The 22,360-nt window shown below is 38.2% G+C and overlaps 1 protein-coding gene across 3 annotated transcripts in view; it reads right to left on the bottom strand.

Moving 5' to 3' along the window:
• The window catches only part of PLD5 (phospholipase D family member 5), a 377,410-nt gene that overhangs the window by 218,711 nt on the left and 136,339 nt on the right, over positions 1-22,360 (bottom strand). For 2 of the 3 annotated variants that reach the window (XM_032242218.1, XM_032242219.1), the window contains one exon: positions 6,514-6,650. In XM_032242218.1, the coding sequence (XP_032098109.1) occupies positions 6,514-6,650 (137 nt within the window). Of the gene's footprint in view, positions 1-6,506; positions 6,651-22,360 lie in introns of all 3 variants that reach the window. The other variant, XM_032242220.1, reaches the window with a different exon arrangement.

Genomic DNA, 22,360 nt, shown 5'->3' with positions numbered 1-22,360 from the left:
AAACTTTGAAATAATTAGCTTCTGCTGCTTCTCAGAGTGGTAATTATAGACCGTCAGGGAGTGTCACGCTCTCTCGGATTTCCTCCTTTAAACATTAAATGCTAAAAATGAAACATCATTTTTAACATAATCTGTTAAATTTTAGCTGTGGAATATAAACAATACTTTCTGGGTACTGGGCTACTCAAGTCTCATAGTTCAGGAAATCTGAATTTTACTGGACTCAACGGTGAAATGAAAATATCAATACATACCATCTCATAGGAGTCGAGTTCAGAAGCATAAACATATCTGTATTTAAAGGTGTTTGGAGACTTCTCTTTCCTTCACTTAAAATCAAGCTATCTTCCATTTCCTTATTATTAAAAGTTATTTTTTATTCAATGCTAGTTAGAGAAAAGGTACAGTGGCAGACTATTCTATTTCATTTTAACAATTCCCCTGCAAGTTTCTTTTTCTAACTCATGTCTACATGATAGTCTTTAGATATGTCGTCTATAAACTATTGTATCTTCTCTCATAATTCTCAGTTTGATCTAAGGCAAATTCTACTACACAGGAATAATAAAGTAATAATACATATGATCTCAATGCACACTATTATTTCTGTAGTTTATACTTGTATTTGCCTGGAAACTTGCCCACTAAGGGTGGCTGCTCAGCCCAGTGTGAGAGACTGCACAGGCGCAAAGAGAGACAGACAGATGGGTTCCTTGTTCTCAGGGAGCTTTTGATCTATTCAGGGAAAAAGGAAAAAACCAAAATGCTGATAACTCCAATAAAAGGCCAAAGCTCCCATTACAGAAATTGACTTTGATTTGGAGAAAGGGGGCAAAAAAGTGAATAGTCAAAGTGGTTGAGGTTCTTCAGCTCAGGACTCTGGGAAAATGCAGATGACCTTTGAAAGCACAGAGGCTCAAAAGGGAAAGTGGCATGTCCTGTTCATTTTTCCTCACTACAAAGCTTTCCCACTCTTCTGCCAGCCCTGGAGTCTCTGCCAAAATGCAAGCGATGGTGAATGAGTCTCTTGCTATAGCAAGCTCAGAATAAATAACCTTTGCTTTTCTCATGGGGTTGGCCTTCATTTATTTCCACAGGATTCAGTGCGTTGACAAAGGGGCTCGTTTTGGAAAAGGAAAGGGACATCTCTTCCTCTGAGATAAAAACGGAAGGACAGAAGGACGAATGAAGTTACCTGGGCGATTCTGAGTTGGAAGGAAAGCTGAAGGAGCTACATCAGGTGGACGCCATCTTCTGAACCAAAGCAATCTCTAAACAGAGACCCAGGGAAGGGAAGGGTGGGGCTGTAGGAAAGTGGAAGGGATTTATAACTGGGCAAGAGAGGGAGCCAGGAAGAAATGGATCAAATGACTCACTTATGTTTAACATGGTGAGTTAAACATAAATGCTCATCTCTCCGCTTTCTTAGATCTGAGAAAATTCTGGAAGAAATAGATACTAGCACTGATAAAAGAGAAAATACTTCAGAATATTATATAAGTGATAGGCTCACTGTCAGCTCAAATGGAGAAACTGGGAGAGGATATAAAATAAAAGGCTCTAGACACAGTTTTAGTTTTTATTCTACTTTTCATTGCTATTTTTCATTTAGTGCATTGGAAATTCATTTGTAGTATCAGGGGCTCTAGGATTTTACATTTGTAGTTCCTCTAGGGTAGCAAGAATAAGGCTACTTTCTTCTTTTTTTTCAGGCAGTCAGAAAAGCGCTCAGATACCAAATAAGAGCCAGAACCAAATGGGGTCTTCTAAATTTGGGAGCAATGGGGTAATTTGAAAACATAGTTGGGTTTGTCAGTATAAGCAAAATTGATGAAAGTTAATATAGATAAAGGGAAAAATTCATAGTTTAAGAAAAAGGTGAAAAATTATAATAAGTTCTTCCTGATTTTGGAGCAAAGTAAGATGAAACTTAAAGGAAACTGCAAACACCTGCAATAAACTTTTGTCCCTTAATAAAATGAATGATAGTGGATATTTATTGAACATTTATTATATGACCGATGATGACTTTCACACAAGACACAATAATTGTCTGCATTATGCATATGAAACGAAAATGGGGCACAGTAAAATCAAGAAACTTGGCCAAGCTTGCAAAGCTCCTAGGTGGGTCAGTCGGATTCAACCCCAGGTAACCTGGCCCTAGGTCCACATGCTTATGTCTGGAATATGCAGAAACGAAGGGAGAGGAAGAGGGAAGGAAAGAGGGAAGGAAGAAGGGAGAAGTGCTGTTCGGTCAGTGCCGAACAGTTCGTTAGTCCTATACAATTATTCATTACTGCAGTTTAAGAACGTTTCCCGTGGTATCATTGTGTCTATCACCAATACCCTTGGATGACAATATAAGGACACCCATAGAACTTAGATTCTGGTCTTTAATAGAAGTCTTCATGAAAAGGAACGAGAGCTCATTTGAAAGTAGACAACACCACGTCTCAAAGCAAGCGAATTTAAAATAGCACTAGAAAAGCTTGCTGTTCCCAAAAAGCAAGGCTGCTCTAAGAGATACCTGGAATACTGTCAAAAAGTACAAAAGGGGGCTCGCGCTGGCCAGGTAGTGACAATTTGGGCATTAAAAGGGAAAACAGCCTGGCACGGTGGCTCAAGTCTGTAATCCCAGCACTTTGGGAGGCTGAGGCGGGCGGATCATGAGGTCAAGAGATCAAGACCATCCTGGCCAACATGGTGAAACCCCGTCTCTACTAAAAATACAAAAACTAGCTGGGCGTGGTGGCACGCACCTGTAGTCCCAGCTACTCAGGAGGCTGAGGCAGGTGAATTGCTTGAACCCGGGAGGCAGTGGTTGCAGTGAGCCGAGATCGCACCACTGCACTCCAGCCTGGTGACAGAGAAAGACTCTGTCTCAAAAAAAAAAAAAAAAAAAAAAGAAAGAAAGAAAAGAAAAAGAAAAGGGCAAACAATGATTAAAGTCCACTGGAGCAAGTTGAGTCTGTTAAGACTGCTCTAAGGTCATGGATTTAAACAGGAAAGTGACAAAATACTAAGAGGTAATTGTCAACACATAAAGTGGTCTCTCAATACTGTCTTCTAGGAATGTCATATTATCGACGAACCAACTTATGTGTGTACTATGCTGAAGCTGCAGCTGAGTTACTCATATTAATTTACACATCTGTAGATTTTTTTATTTTAAGAAAGAAATGTTAGGTCAGAGGAAGAGATTTAGCAAATAAAGTATGTGAAAAATGTAAAGTAGAGAAGTCAGCTTTTTAATAGAGAAACTTGAAAATTTAGAAAGGATGTATAAAAAGTCTCTGTGTGAAGGGGTGGTATATTACAAAGTGAGTCTGGTCCTTGCTGTACTTTCTGTGACCAAGCTTTGGTGATCTAGGACACTCCTTACTGGAGAACTGCTATGGAAAATTTATACATTGGTGACTCCACCTATATTATTACATGGGATCCCCTTTGTACAGACCCAAATCTATTCATTTTAGGATGAAAGAAAATTCCTGGATTCAGGAATAATAGGGATTAGATAGGTTAGAGATAGAAACCAAGATACAGAGATACAGATGGATACACTGAGTTCTTCCATTTCCTTCGTATTTCAGACCAAGTGAGCAAGCTAAAATGAATGTGAAGATACGTGGGCAAGAGTGAGCCAACCTAGACTAGTAGTCACCCAGGCATGGGGGCTGATTTAGGAAGATGAGAGGTGAGTGTGAGGAGGTCCAGGAGCAGGGGCTGCCATAATTACCTAGATAAAATAGGCGACACATCCTCATCAATATGGCAATGGTAGCCAACCCAAGATTGTATGTATACTCAGCTTGCTTAATGATACTTTGCAGACATTAATTCCCATATTGTCATGAGAATTGGGTCTGAAGTCAGGGAGAAGGATGCTGACTGGTTCTGTGTGTATTTATCAGGGAGGAATGGTAACAAAAGTCCCTCTTCTAGTGTGTCTAATAGTGTCTCTAATAAGCGGGGGAGTAGTAACTGAAAATGACTGACGTAGGATGCCTCTGTGGGGGGAGAAGGGAAGATAGAAGCAGCTATGTATACAAAATGAAGACCTCTCCTCCGAAAGGGTGGGTGCTCACGTGAGGGCAGGTGTTCTGCAATTGAGCAGCACTTGGAGCTCAGATCCAATGTCTCTGCTGGTCCCTGAGGACATGATGTGTGGAAAACTTCACAGTGCGTGGTTACCTTTCACAAGAATGAGGTACGATGATAATTAGGGGCACTAGCGAATTGCAAAAGGGCCAAGTCACAGGATGTGTGCAACCTAAACTAGCAGTTTGAGCTTTCCTTACCTACCAGTGATGCCTCAGCCTGCTGACATGTAGGTTACTAGTAGAAACCAGAAAATGTGTCTTTCACCCTCTCAGGTAATCAAGTGTCAAGAAGATTTAAAGTTATAAAGGCCAAATCAATCATTTAAAACATATTGGGAAATGGTATGAAGTGCCCAGAAATCCAGTACAAAGATACAAACAAATAGGTCTGTTATTTGCTGAGATCAAAGATCTTATTTTTGGGGCATTACAACTGAGGCTCATTAAAAGGCATTTGGAAAATAAGTTTGGAGCCTTTGATATTTTGTAGATTTGTGTGGGAAATTATGATAAAATTAGCCACTATTAGTACAGTAATCTAGTAGCAAAATAATATAAAGGAGGGGGAGAAATAAAACAAGTCAGAAAGAATCAGAATGGGAATCTTATTAGAGGAAATAAGATGAATTAAAGCACTGTATTTAAGAAAGAGTACACCAGATGAAGAGGTCCTGGGGAGAGACTGTCAAAACTGTGATGAGATGCCCACAGCTGTAAATGTTGATCTTCTTCCAACTTTCAGGAGTGAGGAGCGTCACCCACACAGAGGGAGTTTAATGATAGTTTAATGATAGTGTAGTAAGATCTCAGCAGAGGTTGAATGGAGCAAGCAGCACTTTATGATGGTCACACACAAGGAGAAAAGCGGAAAGAGAACTCTGGACTTCAGTACAAAGTCACCGGAAACTGAGCATCATGGGATAGAGTTAGCTCCGCCTTTAGGTAAAGTCTGGGAAGGAGTCCAGGTAGCTCCAGGAAAGGGATGAGGTCATGAGAGGAAGGACAGGAATTATCTTCTAGAGAAAGGTTTAAGTTGAGACTGGCAAGCCTGAGAACTTCCGCAGACCAGTGGATTTTCCTACCGGTCTGTGTCAGCACCAGAATATTCAACAGTGAATCTCCGAAAGCCTCACCTCTTCTACCTCCATGACCGCCTGGAGGAACCTGAAACTGAACAACTCTGGGACCCACTCTCCCTGCAGACTTAGCAGGGCCTGGACCAATGGCTGAGGCTGCCCTGGGGACAAGGTTGGGTAAAACCAGGAGTCAGCCAATTTAAGAACTGGCTACATAATGTTTTGGAATACCTTTCTAACATGAAGGAAGAAAATCTAAAATGTGTATTGACTTCTTTCTTGTATGCTCTGCTCTGTATATAATGCCTGTTGCTTGGTAACTAGACTCTAAGGTATCATGGGTTAAAAAAAAAAAAAAAGCCAATTGTCTTTTCAGAACATTTCCTGTGCCAGAACAGTCAACCTCAAAGCAAAATATCCAGAATAAAAGTCGCATACACATTACCAGGTTGTTGTTGATTTTAAGCTAGGAAAGTGGGGGGTCTTAGGTTAATGCTTTCCACAGGGAAAAATAACAATTTAAATTGATTACAAGCTCTAATTCATAATGACCGTTGTAATTTAGTGTCCTCACTTCAGCTTTGCAGCAATACATATATAAAAATAGACCTCTTATCTATCTGCCTGCTTTTGGTACTTTTCCTTACCCTCCCCGAAACTGAAAAAAAAAAAAAAAAATGGTAGCAGCTCAGAGAAGAGTTTGATGAGGAGATGCACAGGGTTGAGACTATGATGTGATGTCTCTGCTGGTCAACAATGGCCCCCAGGAAATGCTAAAGTAACTGAAGAGGCAGAATGCATACATAAAACAGTCAAGTTATTGTAGTTTCTACATTAAAAACAAACCATGTACTAAACTGGGACAGCTCGATGAGCTCTGTCTCATTGAAATGTGTACTTCTTTAACCCCTAACTTAAGTTGGAACTTTCCCTGAGGCGTGTATTTTTTTTAACTTGCATTTGATGTAACAACCGGCACAGCGTTCTCTGCCCTTTGGGGCACTCATTTTTGCCAGGCTTATCACGGAACACCCAAAACCTCATATACGGTGGTCTCCAGAAATGCAGCTGTGACCACTCTGACAAACAGAATTTCATTTTGTTTCCCACCAGCCTGTAGACAATGCGACCAGATTGTAAAGTGATTTCAATCATTACTCAGCACTTGGGCTAAAAGTAAGAGCACCAGTGGACAGACTCACGCCTCAGCTTAAGCCAAGGGGAGCCTGGATGACTAGGTGTGCTTTTGTATTTTCTTCTCCATTATTCAAGGCCCTCCTTGGATTTCTTGCCCACCCCCTAAAAGAGAATTTTTGTTTGTTACCTCTTACCGACATTTATTTTGGCAATTTTTTTCTGAGAGTCCATCCTCATCCTCTCCCATGATGTCCACAGCTGAAAAGATCAGTGCAACTAGAATGGCAAAGCAGCACACCAGGGCAAAGATCACGATGCACTTCTGCTGGGACTGAAAGAAGAAACGAAGACAAAGAAAAGTAAGTGGTGTGCGTTCTCTCGGGAAACTCGAGACGTGACAACTTCTCAACACTCCATGAAAAACGGGTGGGGAGAGTATCACTGCCAGAGAAGGGAAAGCTTTCTCAAAGGAGCATGCCCAAGACCTTCATGCTTCTTTCTCAACACAGCCTTCAAACCCCACTATATATGACGGACCCTGTTAAATAATTCAAGGGTAGTATCCAGGCTTCCAAATGAGTTTGCTCTTCTTTGTCTTTCTACTCAAAAGCAGCCCAGAAAAGATCACTATAACATCTACTGTTTCAAATTAAAAATGAAACACATAGGCCAGGATCATGCTGTCAATTAAAAGAAAAACTCTGTAAGATATTTGAAGAGATTTACTCTGAGCCAAATATGAGTGACCAACGGCCCAGGACAGAACCCTCAGGAGATCCTGAGACCTTGTGCCCAGGGTGGTTGAGCCATAACTTGGTTTTACACATTTTAAGGAGACATAAGACATCAATCAATACATGTAAAATGCACACTGGTTCAGTCCAGAAAGGCAGGACAGCTGGAAGTGGGGGCTTCAGGTTATAGGCGTATTCAAAGATTTTCTGATTGGCAATTGGTTGAAAGAGTTATTATCAATAGCAAGGAATGTCTGAGTTACTATAAGAGGTTGTAGAGACCAAGGCTTTATCATGCAGATGAAGCCTCCAGAAGTGAGCTTCAGAGAGAATAAATTGCAAATGTTTCTTATTAGACTTAGAGTCTGTTCTATCAGCAATTACAAAAGGGAAGAGGGAACAAATGAGGCATGTCCGGCTCCCACTTCTCATTACGGCCTGAACTAGTTTGTCAGGTTAACCTTGGAATGCCCTTGGCTGAGAGGAGGGTTCCACTCAGATGGTTGGGGAGTTTAAAATTTTATTCTTGGTTTACAATGTGTTATTTGACTGACATTGTTTATGTTTAAACTCTGAACACAAACATAACTCTTGATATGATTTTCACTTAGAAACATAGGCTGAATGTCCAAGTGATCAAAGTCACCCACAGACATATCACTAGACCCAAGTATTATAATTTGAACCATTCCTCTCTCTAGGGGCTCTGGCTAAAGGTGGCAAAAGACAGAGCCATGATAAGTGGGCAGGAGCTGTGACCACTATGACAAATTATTCTGCCTGCTTTCCCTCTGCTACAGTCTAAATATTTGTGTACACCCAAAACCCATATGTTGAAATCTTAACCTCCAAAGTGATGATATTAGGAGACAGGGCCTTTTGGGAAGTGATTAGGTCATGAAAGCAGAGTTCTGCCCTCGTGAATGAGATTGGTGGCCCTAAACGAGTCCCAGAAATGGGTATAGTGGCACCTGTAGTTCCAGCTGGTAAGGAAGCTGGGGTAGGAGGATCGCTTGATCCCAAGGTTTTGAGGCTGCAGTGCACTATGACTGTACCTATGAATAGCCACTACACCCCAATGTGGGCATCATAGTGAGAATTTATCTCTAAAAGAAAAAAAAAAAAGAGGCCCTAAGGCGCTCCCTTGCCCCTTCTATCATGTAAAGATGCAGCAAGACGGCACCACAGATGAAAAAGGAAATGGGCCCTCACCAGATGCCAAATCCCCCAGCATCTTGATCTTGGACTTCCCAGCCTCAAAAACTATGAGAAATAAATTTCTGTTGTGTATAAGCTACCCAGTTTATGATATTTTGTTATAGCCCAAAAAGACCAAGATAAATTAGATAAATTCTGGATGGAGAAAGGAGAAAAAGCAATTTTAAAAGTCTATGTTCAGCTTTTAGGGGTTATTTACAGAGGTGAAAGGGTCATCTTTGGACAGGCAGCCAGGCGTATATCACTCTGTTGGTGATGAGATAGATACATGTGTACACACACACACACACACACACACACAGTTCAGAACCTTTCTGAAACCAACTGAATTTGCATCCTCTTACCACCCTCCTTCCCTTTATCACTAAAGCCACATGATCCCCTAAGAATCCAAGAAGCCTCCCAAACTCAGAGTCCAGGTCATCTAGAGGTATCCTTTGATGACAAATTGTAGTTAGAAATAGATGTAGTCAAGTAAAAGGAATCAATGGTGTTTCTGTGACCAGACACCATCAGCTCACATGAGTGCTTCATTTTTGTTTCAAATCCTCCTTCAGGCCTCATATTCTGCAACCTCAATCCAAGTCCATTCTTGCCTGTCATTATATTCTCTTACTCCCCACTCAAACATAAAGTGATGAAAGCTAAAGATACAGACATTATTCTTTTACCCTAGACCCTGCTTATCTGTAAGACATGGGTTTTGTTTTATTCTATCTGCAAGCAAACAGCACAATCCTAACAAACAGAATGTGTTCAAGAAATAATTATTGCATAAGTAAATAAAAAGTGAATGAATGAAATGAAAATTACAATGGCATATAATATGGTTTGGCTGTGTCCCCCACCCCAAATCTCATCTTTTAGTTCCTATAATTCCCATGTTATAGGAGGAAGCGGGTGGGAGGTAATTAAATAATGGGGGTGGGTTTTTCCCATGCTGTTCTCATGCTAGTGAATAAGTGTCACGAGATCTCATGGTTTTATGAAGGGTAGTTCCCCTGCACACGCTCTCTTGCTTGCCACCATGTAAGATGTGCCTTTGCTCCTCCATCACTTTTCACCATTGATTGTGAGGCCTCCTCAGCCATGTGGAACTATGAGTCCATTAAACTTCTCTTTCCTTTATAAATTACCCAATCTCAGGTATGTCTTTATTAGCAGCATGGGAACAGACTAATACAGCACACTTCTGAGAATGCAGAGACACATAAAATGTTTCTCTCAAAACTCAGCTGTGACCTTTCTGAAAACTGGCTTGATGCCATATTTTGGTGATTATAAATTTTGTAGTTCATCCTTTTTTACTTTCTGCTCATGCCACAGACAAATTCATGGGCCACATTTAGCACCTATATAAAACTTGCAGAATAGACTGTATTTCTCTTGCCATTTTATTTTTCATTCACCCCTTATTCCTCACTATATTTTTTATCATATTTTGACAAATTATAGTTATAAGATACAAAGTGATACTTTTAAAAATATTGGAAGAAGCATAAGTTAAGCAATAAAGCTATCCATCACCTCAAATATTTGACATTTTTGTGATGAGAACACTGGGGATATTTAATGATATAATGTACAGTACTCAAGTATTATTTATTTTCACTATGCTGCACAACAGATCTCAAAAGTAATCAGACTTATTCCTCCTATCTTAGGCTTTGTACCCTTTGCTTATCATCTCCCCAACCCTCTACCCACCAGCCTCTGGTAACCACCATTCTACTCTCTGCTTCTATAACTTCAACTGTTTTATATTCCACATATCAGTGAGAACATGTGGTATCTGTCTATGTTTGGTGTATCACTTAGCATATGTTCTCCAATTCCATTCATGTTGACATGCCTGGTTAATTTTTGCATTTTTTATACAGACATAGTTTCCCCATGTTGGTCAGGCTGGTCTTGAACTCCTGACCTTGTGGTCCAGCTGCCTCGGCCTCCCAAAGAGCTGAGATTACAGGTGTGAGCCACCACACTCGACCAAATGTGAAACTTTCTTCTCTTTTCAGGCTGAATACTATTTTTTTTGTACATAAATTCCATTATTTTAAAAAATCCATTCATCTGTTGATGGGCACTTAGGTTAATCCCATAGCTTAATTATTATGAATAGTGGTGCAATGGTGTACAGATATCTCTTCAACATACTAATTTAAAATCTTTGGGTAATTACTCAAAAGTAGGATTGCTAGATCATATGGCAATGGCAAGTCTATTTTTAGTTTTTTGAGAAATCTCCATACAGTTTTCTATAATGGCTACACTAATTTACATTTCCACCAACAGTGCACAAGGTCCCTTTTCTCCAATCCTTGCCAATGCTAGTCTTTTGTCTTTTTGATGATAGTCCTTCTAATAGGTGTAAGGTAATATCTCACTGTGGTTTTAATTTGCATCTCCCTAATGGTTAGGGATACTGAACATTTTTTATGTATCTATTACCCATTTGCACGTCTTCTTTAAAGAAATATCTACAAAAGTCCTTTACTTATTTCTTAATCAGGTTATTTGTTTTCTTTCTATAGAGCTGACTTCTTGCATAGCTTGGGTATTAGTTCTCTGCCAGATATATGGCTTGCAAATATTTTCTCCTAATCCATAGGGTGTTTCTTCACTCTGTTAATTCCTTTGTTTTAAATAAGCATTTTATTGGAATGTAATCCCATTTGTTTATTTTTGCCTTTTTGCCTGTGCTTTTGAGGTGAAATCTAAAAAAGTTATCATCCAGGCCAATGTCATGTAGCTCTTCCTCTGTTTTCTTCTAGTACTTTCACACTTTCAGGTTTTATGTTTCTTTGATCCATTTTGAGTTCATTTTTGTAAATAGTGTAAGATAAGGTCCAGTTTCTTTCTATTGCATATGAATATCCAGTTTTCCCAACACCATTTATTGAAGACTGTGCTCTTTTCCCATTGTATATTCTTAACACCTTTGTCAAAAATCAATTGACCACAGCTGTGTGGTTTCAGTTCTGTCCTCTCTTTTCTTTTCCATTGGTCAATGTGTCTACTTTTATTCCAGTACTAGGATGCTTTAATTACTACTGTTTTGTAGTGCAATATAGATGGAAATCAGGTAGTGCGATGCCTCTAGCGTTGTTCTTTTTGCTAATGATTGCCTTAGCCAGTCAGAGTTTTTTTGTGATTACATATACATTTTTAGGATTGTGTTTTTCTTTATCAGTGAAAAATGACATTGGGATTTTGATAAGAATTGCAATGAATCTGTAGCTTGCTTTGGTTAGTTTGATTATTCTTACAATATCTATTCATAGGTGCTTTGCATATTTCTTAATCAGATTGTTTTTCTTTGAGTTGTTTGAGTTCCTTATGTATTTTGAATACTAATTCTCTATCAGATATATGGCTTGCAATATTAATTATTCCAACCCATGAAGAATTATTTCCATATGTTTGTATCTTCTTCAATTTTTTTCATTAATGTTTTATACTTTTTGGTGTATGTGTCTTTCACCTCCTTTATTAAATTTAATCTGATTTTATTTTTTATAGCATAAATGGAATTATTCTCTTGATTTCTTTTTCAAAAAGTTTGTTTGTGTAAAAAAAACCTACTAATTTTTCCATGTTGATTTCATATCCTGTAACTTCACTGAATTTGTTTTTAAGTTCTAACAGGTTTCTTGGTGGATTCTTTAGGATTTCTTATGCATAAGACTAAGGCAAGAGACCAGCAGGATTTACCTTCTGGTCACAAAACAAGATCTGGTCCAGACAGGATAAAGTGAAGAAACTGGCAGGAACCAGTAGATGATGATGAAAGTGATCCCTACCTGCCCTCCTTGCTAATTGGCATAAGACACTCCCCACCAGCACCATGACAGTTTACACATGCCATGACTATGACCCAGAAGTTACCACCCCTTTGTCAACAGCCTGGAAGTTATGGTCCTTTTCCTAGAGAGTTCTAAATAGTCCATCCTGAATTTACATTTACCTATCACTTAATTTGCCTATAATTGAAAGCAGGCAATGGTATTATACTCAGGTTTATCTGATTATAATACCATTGCCAAGGCCTTTTGTGCAAAGAACCCAGGGCATTCAGCCAATGAGATAGTCCCACTCTTCAAGGAGAAGTACCATTTAATAAGATTGCTGTCTAACAGCACTGGCTTACTGTTGAATATTTCCTGGGTGAAGCCAAAAACCCTTCTGGACTAAGCCCCAATATTGGGGGCTTCTGTCCTACAAGATCATGTCATCAGCAAATAACAACAGTTTCACTTCTTACTTTCCTATTTGGATGCTTTTTATTTCTCTGTCTTAGCTTATTGTTCTTGCCAGGACTTCTAATACTATGTTGTATTAGTGATGGAAATGGGCATTCTTGTCTTATCCTGGATCTTAGAGGAAAGGGCTCTAATTTTTCACCATTGAGTATAATGCTATCTGTGAGCTTTTTATATAGGGCCTTATTATGAAGTACATTTCTCCTATATACAATTTGAGTGTTTTTCTCATGAAAGGATGTTAAATTTTGTGACTTTTTCTGCATCTAATGTGATATTAATATGACTTATTTTTTTCTGTTGATGTGGTATATCACATTTAATGATTTGTCAAAGTAAATATATCCTTGCATCCCAGGGATAAATCCCATTTGATCATGGTAAATGATCCTTTTCATGTGTTGTTAAATTTTATTTGTATTTTGTTGAGGATATTTGCATCTATATTTATTATGGATATTGGCCTGCAGCTTTCTTTACTTACAATGTCCATGCCTGACTTTGGTATAGTGGTAATGCCGACTTTATAAAAAGACTTTGGAAGTGTTCTTTCCCCTTTGACTTCTTAGAAAAGTCAGTGGGGAATTGGTAATAGTTCTTTAAATGTCTGGTAGCATTCAGCAGAAAAGCCATCAGATCTTGGGCTTTTCTTGATGGAAGACTTTTTATTACTTGTTCAATCTCCTCACTTGTTATTGATCTGCTCAGACTTTTCTACTTCTTTGTGATTCAGTCTTGATATATGTGTTATATGTTGTGGAGATTCACGCAGGATGGTGGCAAAAATATTAAGGGAAAAATATTAGAGAAAGTTATATAGTCTCAAACCCTTTTGTAAGGCCTAAGGGTTTTTTCTATAGTTCTTGGCTGAAGGCAGCCTAAATCCCCTTTACATTTAGTTAATAAGTAAAGCAATTAGCTAGGGTATGTGGGGGAGTTTACCTAACTAACTTGTTTACTCATGTGGTCTTAAAACTAACCTTTGAGCCAAATGGCCCTCTTGGGGAGAGGTCAACCAGAGAGATTGCCCACTAATGGTGCTTCCTTTGGGCATTGGAATCTGTCATTTAATCTTTAACCTCTAGTGGAGTTGACTCAAGCCTGTGTCAATTAAACTTTACTAAATAAATGTGAGTCTCACTAAATGGTGGGGGCCAGTGGCTGCTATCTCTTTACAGCACCCCCCAGGGAGTCTGTAAGCAGCCATGGACCCTCAGCCAAACTGGGAAGGCATAATATCTGTGTGTCAGTGTACTTTAGTCATCCCTCACTGAGTCAGGGTCTGCAGGACAGATCCCTGCAGGTGGTGACCCCAAGAGTGGTTCCCAATGTGGGGTGACCTCAACATTGGTGCCTCATGTGAGGAGCCTCAGCAGGTGAAGAGGACTCCAACATGATCATTGCTGCAAAGGGAGAATGACAGACCTCCTGAATATGAAGGTGCAGAAGACCACACAGTTGAGTCAGTAAAACAGTGAGTCAGTAAGTCATTGGTACCTCCTGGGGATTACCAAGTTTAGGGAGGTACTGTTCAGGCCGAGGTTTCATCATGAGACAACAGTTATCAGCTCAACAGAAAAGGAACCTAATGCAAACTGTTGTTTCCCAAAGTCCATGGTTCCCAGAAGAAGGAACGCCAGACATTGAACACTTGGAACAAGTGGGGAGAAATCTTAAATAACATCATGCACAAGGGCAATGGGTCCCTGTAACACTATTATTGGGCCAAAATAACAAAGAGGAAACAGAGGTTTTGCCTGAGCCCCCTCCTCCAATAGATAAGCAAGCAGCATTGGAAGGGGAGTTCTTAGCCTGCCTGGTAGTGCAAGATTGACAATGAAATCATGTACATAAAAAGATAAGGAAAAGCCTTAGAAGCCGAAGCCATAGGGCCAAAGAGCAGTAGGAAAGCTCACAAACCCAGAGCCAGCAAATGCTCCTGGGAACGCAGCTGCAGGGAGGGAGCAGCACAAGTGAAAAGCAACCGCTGCCAAGGACCCACGCCGCTGCTCTCTAGCTCTGCAGGTGGCCCATGGTAAAATTTCATGTAATTCTCTGCTGAGGTTCAGGTAGAATTTAAGAATTTGTAAGACCTTTTTCTGATAATGGCCACTGTTGTTATTCCAACCCTACCTCTAATATAGCTATCTGAAAATTCTATTATAGTAGAACAATAGCCTCCGAAGGGAGAAAAATTACAGAGAACCCATGAATTAGTTAAGGAGCCATTAAAGGCCAGAGATAGCTTTGCTCCTCAGTAAAGAATGTCCTAATTAACTAATAAGTTGCAAAACCTGTTTTCTATCTTAAACGGCAACACTAATGGCACATGCCTTATTTACCCTTAATTTTCTAAACTTAGATGACAACTTGCAATCAGCTGTAGAAAAGCACTTTGCTAAAACCTCTCAAGACAGAAACAAAGATTAGAGAAATAGAAGGAAAGAATCAGTATGAGAAAGGTGAGAAGGGACAGAGATCAGAGATAAACACAGAAAGTGAGATTAAGGAAAAAAAGAACATAAAAATAAGAGGGGGGAAGAGAGAGAGAGAAAGAGGAGGCAAAGAGAATGAGAGGTAAAGAAAGAAAGAGAAGGAGAAAAAGAAAGTTAAGGCATGTTAAAGACTGTCTGTGAAAGTTGTGAAAAATGTTATAGGAAGGAATTTATGCAGGAAATGTTGTATAATTTTTGTTTTGAAGGTCTGAGCAAGTTTTAAAACGTTAATTGTGAAAGAAACTCTGTGTGTAAACATATTGGCTAAAGTTAAAGAAATACCATCCAGTGTTTCTATGAACTAGACGTTAAAATAAAGCACAACAGGTTTTTCTTTAAGCACTAACCTACTCTTTAACAAAGATTATAAACAGTCTCTTAGCACAGGCACAACCCCTACAAGTCCCAGTACACCAGCACCAGCCTAGAGGCTACATTCTCATCAAAAGATGGAAAGAAGAAAAACCTTGAGCCAGACTAGGAACGACCCTAAAGGACCACACAAACCCCAGACATCACCTAAAGAATGCTGAAGAGAACGACTCAGGTGGCTGAACAAGTCCTGCTCTGGACACAGACATCATTTGCTCCAGGTAATTTTTTTTTTTAAATCTCTCACTCTACCTACAGCCTGTATCTGCCACACTCTATTAAGCCCATCTTCAAATCTGCCTTTTTTTTACCCTGTTACTTAAATAAACACCCCTTTCTCAGCTTCTAACAATGTACCTGATTGGCCAGGAGAGCTAGATATACCTCCAGTAGGGTCTGTCCCTCAATAATGGCACACATTGGACTAAGGTGCCAGATGACACTACATATCACTCCATGTTTGTAACCTGGGTGCAGGGATAGGCTTGGTTTGCCTCATGTATTACTAATCACAACATATCTAATTTAAAAAATTACTAGTGTCACGGTATTAAGAAGACAATCTGAGGCATTTCTACCAGTCAATGTGACATGTGATTGGCAAGGTTCCTCTGCCCTCGCCACCTTAGAACATGCCCTGTCCCAGGTCAGACAGAAAAGATTCATAGTTACACTCATGGCCTTTATAGTCTTAGCCACAGTCATCCTGGCAATAGCCAGCATTGCAGTGGCATCTATTACTGAGTCAGTACAAACAGTTGCCTTTGCAGATAATCTGGCCAAAAATGTGTCTAAAGAACTTCTCTTACAGCAAGGTATAGATCAAAAAATTCTTGCACATCTGCAAGCCCTTGTGGCTGCTGTGGAATATGTGGCAGAGTGACAGGATGCACTGGCATGACTACAGCAATTAAGCTGTGACTGGGAACGTAAACATATCTGTATCACTTCTCTGCCATGGAATCAATCAACACGTAGTTGGGATAAGGTGAGACAACACCTCTAGGGAACGTTTCATGACAATTTAACAGCAGACATAAAGCGACTTAAAACTAAAATTTTAGAATCCTTTCACACTATAGATCTACACATCCAACAAACAGCCATATGGGAGGATGTGCAAGATCCTCTCTTCTGGTTAGACCCCCACTCCTAGAGACCACTCTTTGACTGGAAAAGAATGTTGCTAATTGTACTCATAATTGTCTTTTGTTATTTGTTACTTCTAGGATGCAAAGCTGAAATAAAAGCAATGACTGCCTTGCCTGACAAACTGGTGACTGTGACATCTCTTCAGTCGACAGAACCACATAATAAAAACAGAAAAGGGGGAGATGTGAGGATTCATTCAGTGTGGCAGCAAAAATATTAAGGGAAAAATATTAGAGAAATTTACAGAATACAGTTTCAAACCCTTTTGGGAGGGTTTTTCTATAGTTCTTGGCTGAAGGTTACATTTAGGTAATAAGTAAAGCAAATAGCTAGGGTATGTGGGGGAGTTTACCTAACTAACTTGTTTGCTCATGTGGTCTTAAAACTAAACTTTGAGCTGGATGGCCCTCTCGAGGGGAGGTCGACCAGGAAAATTACCCGCTAATGCTGTTTTCTTTGGACATCAGAACCTGTCCTTTAATCTTTAATCTCTAGTAGTTTTGACTCAAGCCTTTTTCAATTAAACTTTACTGAATAAAAGTGAGTATCACTGAGTGGTAGGGGCCGGCGGCTGCTATCTCTTTACAGCACTCTCCAGGGAGTCTGTAAGCAGCCACAGACCCTCAGCTGAACTGGGAAAGCATAGTATCTGTGTGTCAGTGTACTTTATTCATCCATCACTGCATCCAAGTCTGCAGGACAGACCCCTGCAGGTGATATCCGTGACAATATGTCTAGGAATGTATTTCTTCTAGGTCATCCAATTTGTTGGCATATAATTGTTCATAATCGTTTCTTATGATTGTGTTTCTGTGGTATCAGTTGTAATGTTTCCATTTTTACTTCTGATTTTACTTGAGTCTTTTCTCTCTTCTTTTCTTGGTTAGTCCAGCCAAAGTTTTGTCAATTTTATTTTTGAAAATACCACTCTTAATTTTTTAGTTTTATTGATCCTTTGTATTACTTTTCTAGTTTCTAGTAGTTCATTTTGGCACATTAAAAGGATCACGATAAATACACCCTAATGACAGAAATATAAATTTGGTAATTTATCCTTTTTTCTTTGTGGTGGCTTAAAGATAATTTTAAATAATATTTTTAAATTCTGAAAACGTTTTCTTCTGGCCCTCAGGTTTTATTTGTTTTAATGATATTCATTATTTATATAATCAGAAAATGTTTGCTTTTAACTATTTTGAAAAAAGCGCTTATAATGTAAAAAGAAAATCACTCATAATCCTACTGAGACCTAACTGCCATTTATATTTTGTTCTTGTTCTTTCCTATATTCCATCTGCCTATCTAGCAATCTGATCATTGTATCATGCTGTAGGTAAGGTTTATACTCTGCTTTTTGCACTCGATCATATGTTAGTGCCCTTAAATGTCCTTTCATAGCATAGTTCTAAATGTTTACATAACATTCCAATACATGGAAATACCATTGTCTCCTTTACCCTAAAAATCTTCCACGAAGCCACTCATTTACAATAGAAAAAAGTGATTAAACTTTTTTTCATTTTATCCAGTTTCCCTGGACATTGTAAATGGAAGCGAGCAAAAAAAAAAAAAAAAAAAAAAAAAAAAAAAAAAAAAGCTTTTAATAAGATTTAAAGTAATGTAATAATTTTCACATTAATCCATCCAGAAGATAGTCTAACTGAGGAAAATGTAATTAGTTATTGCAATAACAATTCTGATGATAGCAGCTTGAAAATACCGTACCAGGTACATAGCAGGCATTCAGTGAATGAATCCTACAAAGTTAATACAGTATCATTGATGTGTTTATCTTTATTCTGAATGCTATAACAAATCACAATAGAGAAGTAAGAACTCTGGCTACTTTGTATGCTTTTGGAAGTACTTTAATGTGGTAACTCTCATGAATTTAACTTCTATTAGTTTAATTTTATATTATTAAATTCTATTAAAAGAAGAAGTTTAGCTAGTTATTTCCATTTGCCAAAGAAGAAGAATTCAGACTCTGATACTCATTTTTAAATATCTCTTTGGAACAATGTACTATAACTATATAAGGTCATGCCACTACTTTCCTTAGTCTCATTTAATTTCCATCTCATCAGAATTGAAAGATTCTGTTCAAATGATAGCATAAGAGCCACATAAATGATATCAAACTCCAGGGAACCAAGAGACATTAATTTTCAAATCCTTAACAGGTAATTCCAGAAATCAATTTGAACTACATTTTCTGTTTTTATTGAATTTAATCAAGGGAAGCAGTTTTAAGGAGACTCCATAAACATGCTTATAACCTAAACTTCACTGATTAAGAAAAAACAAAATTTAAAATGCTATTATATAGCATCAGCCAATCTGTACTTTTCACAGTTTACATGCAAATGGAAAGAATTGCTTTCTTGGTCAAGAAGTAAATCTTAAAAAATGCTAACATTCAAAATATTTGAATGTCATATCCTTAACAATTATGTTTTAACTCAAATACAGAAACAGAGATATATTATCTCTAACTAGAGAGAGTATTAAACTTGAAATTTTCAAGCTGGGCTTTTATATCATTGAACAAGCTCTTAAAAGGAATTTGCACCTAGGGTGGGGCAGTGACTCATGCCTGTAGTCCCAGCACTTTGGGAGGCCAAGGTGGGAGGACTGCTTGAAGCCAAGAGTTCAAGACTATGCTGGCCCACATACTGAGACCTCATTTCATTTAAAGAGAAAAAAAGGAATTTGTGCCTATGACTCTAGAGGCAAAAACGACAATGTGCAAAAATTATTCAAAAATTAAAATTATTCATATCTTTGTCATTTATTTACCATGACAAATTTTTTTAAAACAAAATCATGACCAAGTCTTAAAAGTAACACTTTGATGTGTATAGTTCTTAAAATTTACAAAGCTGGAAGTTCTAGTATAATTATTCCCTATATGAAAAATATGCAAACTGGGACTCAAAGACATTTAGTTATTGAGCTGTCCAAGGTGAACCAAACAAACAGTAGGAGACAGTCTGGATATTTAGCTTAGGTCTAGAAATCCAAAATCTCTGTATCTGTTTTGTAGATGCAGACTTTCCCCTTTTTCACTTTCTTTTTGACTCCTTCATTTTCTACTTAATTTTCACTATGATTATTGTTATTATCATTACTTTTTGTTAACTTTCCAGCTTGGTCCATTACTGTAGAAATGAAGGTTGAACACTGCCTTGATCTGTGGGGATGTGGTATTCCTGGGCTTGTAGGACTTTCCTATGATTCTAGATTTGCTGTTATCTTGAGCTCCTAGTCATGTTCCCAAAGGAAGCAGGACACCAAGTAGATCCAGAGTAACCTCCTCTGGTGACTTATCAAACTTTTTGGTAATGACTATGCTATGGAATCACAGCAGAAAGTCTAGACTACAAATGACTTAGGGGCATTTCTCTAAAATTCTTATAACAGAGTTATTACTTCACTTCCTACATATATTTCCATGTTCCTTATGGCTCTATCTTAGGATTTTCTCTTCTCACTCTGTACCCCTTTCCCGAGGGACTTTATTTTACTCCCAAGGCATCCCTGGCTGTACATTCCAGTAATCTGCAAATGTACATCACCAGCCCAGAGCATCCTGCTGAGGGCCAGACCCACACTAAGGGAGCTTTCTTGCCATGGCAGAGAAAAGCGGAACCCTGGAAGAGTCCACCAAAATCTCTAACTTGAGGGGAAAGAGGTGGGATTTCAGAAAGGCTGGAGTTGGCAGCACAGAATTCTAGATAGAGAAAAATCCTCACAGAGAAGCACGGAAGATCTTCAGGTCTCCTTGAGTCTTCAGCTGAGTGCTGATTGGCACACAGCTGTGAGGAGCTACCTAACTGTCCCCTGGGAAATACCTGCCTGGAAAGAGCAGTTGGAATAATAGCCAACACATACACAAGGCCAGAAAAAGGTGGTGTTGCATTCAGAGTGTACATGTATGTTGTAATGCATGGGAAGTAGAGTAATTAGAAAGATAGTGTCTGGAAAATAAAACAGAAAACAATTAGCCCTAGACTATGGCTGCTTTGGTCTCTCCTTAAAGGAAAAAAAAAAATCATAAAAAGCAAGCCTCAAATTTGGGCATGGCGGCCTGTGAACAGCCACTGTACTCCAGCTTAGGCAACATGGTGAGGCCCAGTCTCTTAAAAAAAAAAAAAAAAAAAAAAAGAGCAAGTCTCAAAAAAAAAACCCAAATTGTTCACCAGTAACTAGTAATTATACTTAATAAAACTAAAGAATATTTTTAAAATATTATAATATCCAGCACAGAATAAAATCAAATCCACAATATCTGGCATCCATAAAATCCACCAGACATGCCAAGAAACATGAAGCTGATCCACAGTGAGAAAAACAATTAAGCAATTGAAGTCAACTAAGAAATGATACAGATAATCAAATTAGTAGACACAGTTATTTAAAAAAACACTATAACTTTACTGTAGCTATATTCTATATGTTTGAGAAGCTAAGTTTGCTAAAGAGAGATTTTAAAGGATATAGCAAAAGACACACATCTAAATTCTAGAAATGATAAATACACTGAATGGGATTCATAGCAGATTAGGCACAACATGTGAAAAGGTTAATGAACTCCATGAAAAGACAAATAAAAAATAGTAGATGAACAGAAAATCAGTGACAACACAAGAAACCTAATATATATGTCCTTGCAACCTCTGAAGGAGAAGAGACAGAAAAAAAAAATATTTGAAAAATATAATGGCCAAAAAGTATCAAAATTTGAGAAAGATGTAATAAAGTAATTTTACAATGGTAACGGGGTAGATTCATCAAGAGGACAGAACTAAACTTTTATGTAACTAAAAAGAGAGCTTAAAAATACATAAAGCAAAAGCTAACAGAACTTAAAGAGAAATTTTAAAGTCCTTAACTATTTAGTGACTTTGAAACCCCTTTTTCACTAGTGGATAGAACAAGTAAATAACATATCAATATTTTCACAGAGGAATTAAAAAATACTATCAACTGGCCTCACTGAACTGACATTTATGGAACATTCCACTAAATAGATAGCAGAATTCTTTTATTTAAGAGGACATAGACCATTTACCAAAATGGATCTTATTCTAGGCTTTAAAACAAGTCTCTATCAAGTTAAAAGAATTTTAGTAAGCCAGTAGCATGGCTCATGTCTGTAATCCAGTCTGTAATCCAGCACTTTGGGAGGCCACTTGGGTGGATCACTCAAGGCCACGAGTTTGAGACCAACCTGACCAACATGGTAAAACCCCGTCTCTACTAAAAATACAAATTTAGCTGGATATGGTGGCACACACCTGAAATACCAACTACTTGGGAGGCTGAGGCATGAGAATCACTTAAACCTGGGAGGCAGAGGTTGCAGTGAGCTGAGATTATGCTACTGCACTCCAGCCTTGGTGACAGAGCAAGACTATGTCACCAAAAAAAAAAAAAAAAAAAAAAGAAAAAAGAAAAGAAAAAAAAGAGAAAAATGAAAAAAGCAAGGCTTTAAATGATAAATTTCTAAGAATGTAAAAAGGAAAAAAAACAAATTAAACTAAAATAGGCAAGAGAATAAATAAAGAGCAGAATTCAGTGAAAGAAAAACCAGAAAACAAAACCATGCATATAAAAATCAGTGAAACCGAAGTCTGATTCTTTGAAGCTGTCAATAGCAATACAGACAAGCGGAAAAAAAGAGATAAAATATCTCCATGAGAAACAGTACAGCAGATCCTACACAAAATAAAAAATAATAATAAGGGGATGTCATGAACAAATTCACAATAAGAAATTTATCAGTGTAGATAAAGTGAACAAGTT

Source organism: Sapajus apella, unplaced genomic scaffold (assembly GCF_009761245.1).
Source record: "Sapajus apella isolate SASKATOON/1434 unplaced genomic scaffold, GSC_monkey_1.0 scaffold49, whole genome shotgun sequence".
NCBI lineage: Eukaryota > Metazoa > Chordata > Mammalia > Primates > Cebidae > Sapajus > Sapajus apella.
Note: the sequence above shows the minus strand (reverse complement) of the source record. Positions and strands in the feature narration are given on the sequence as shown.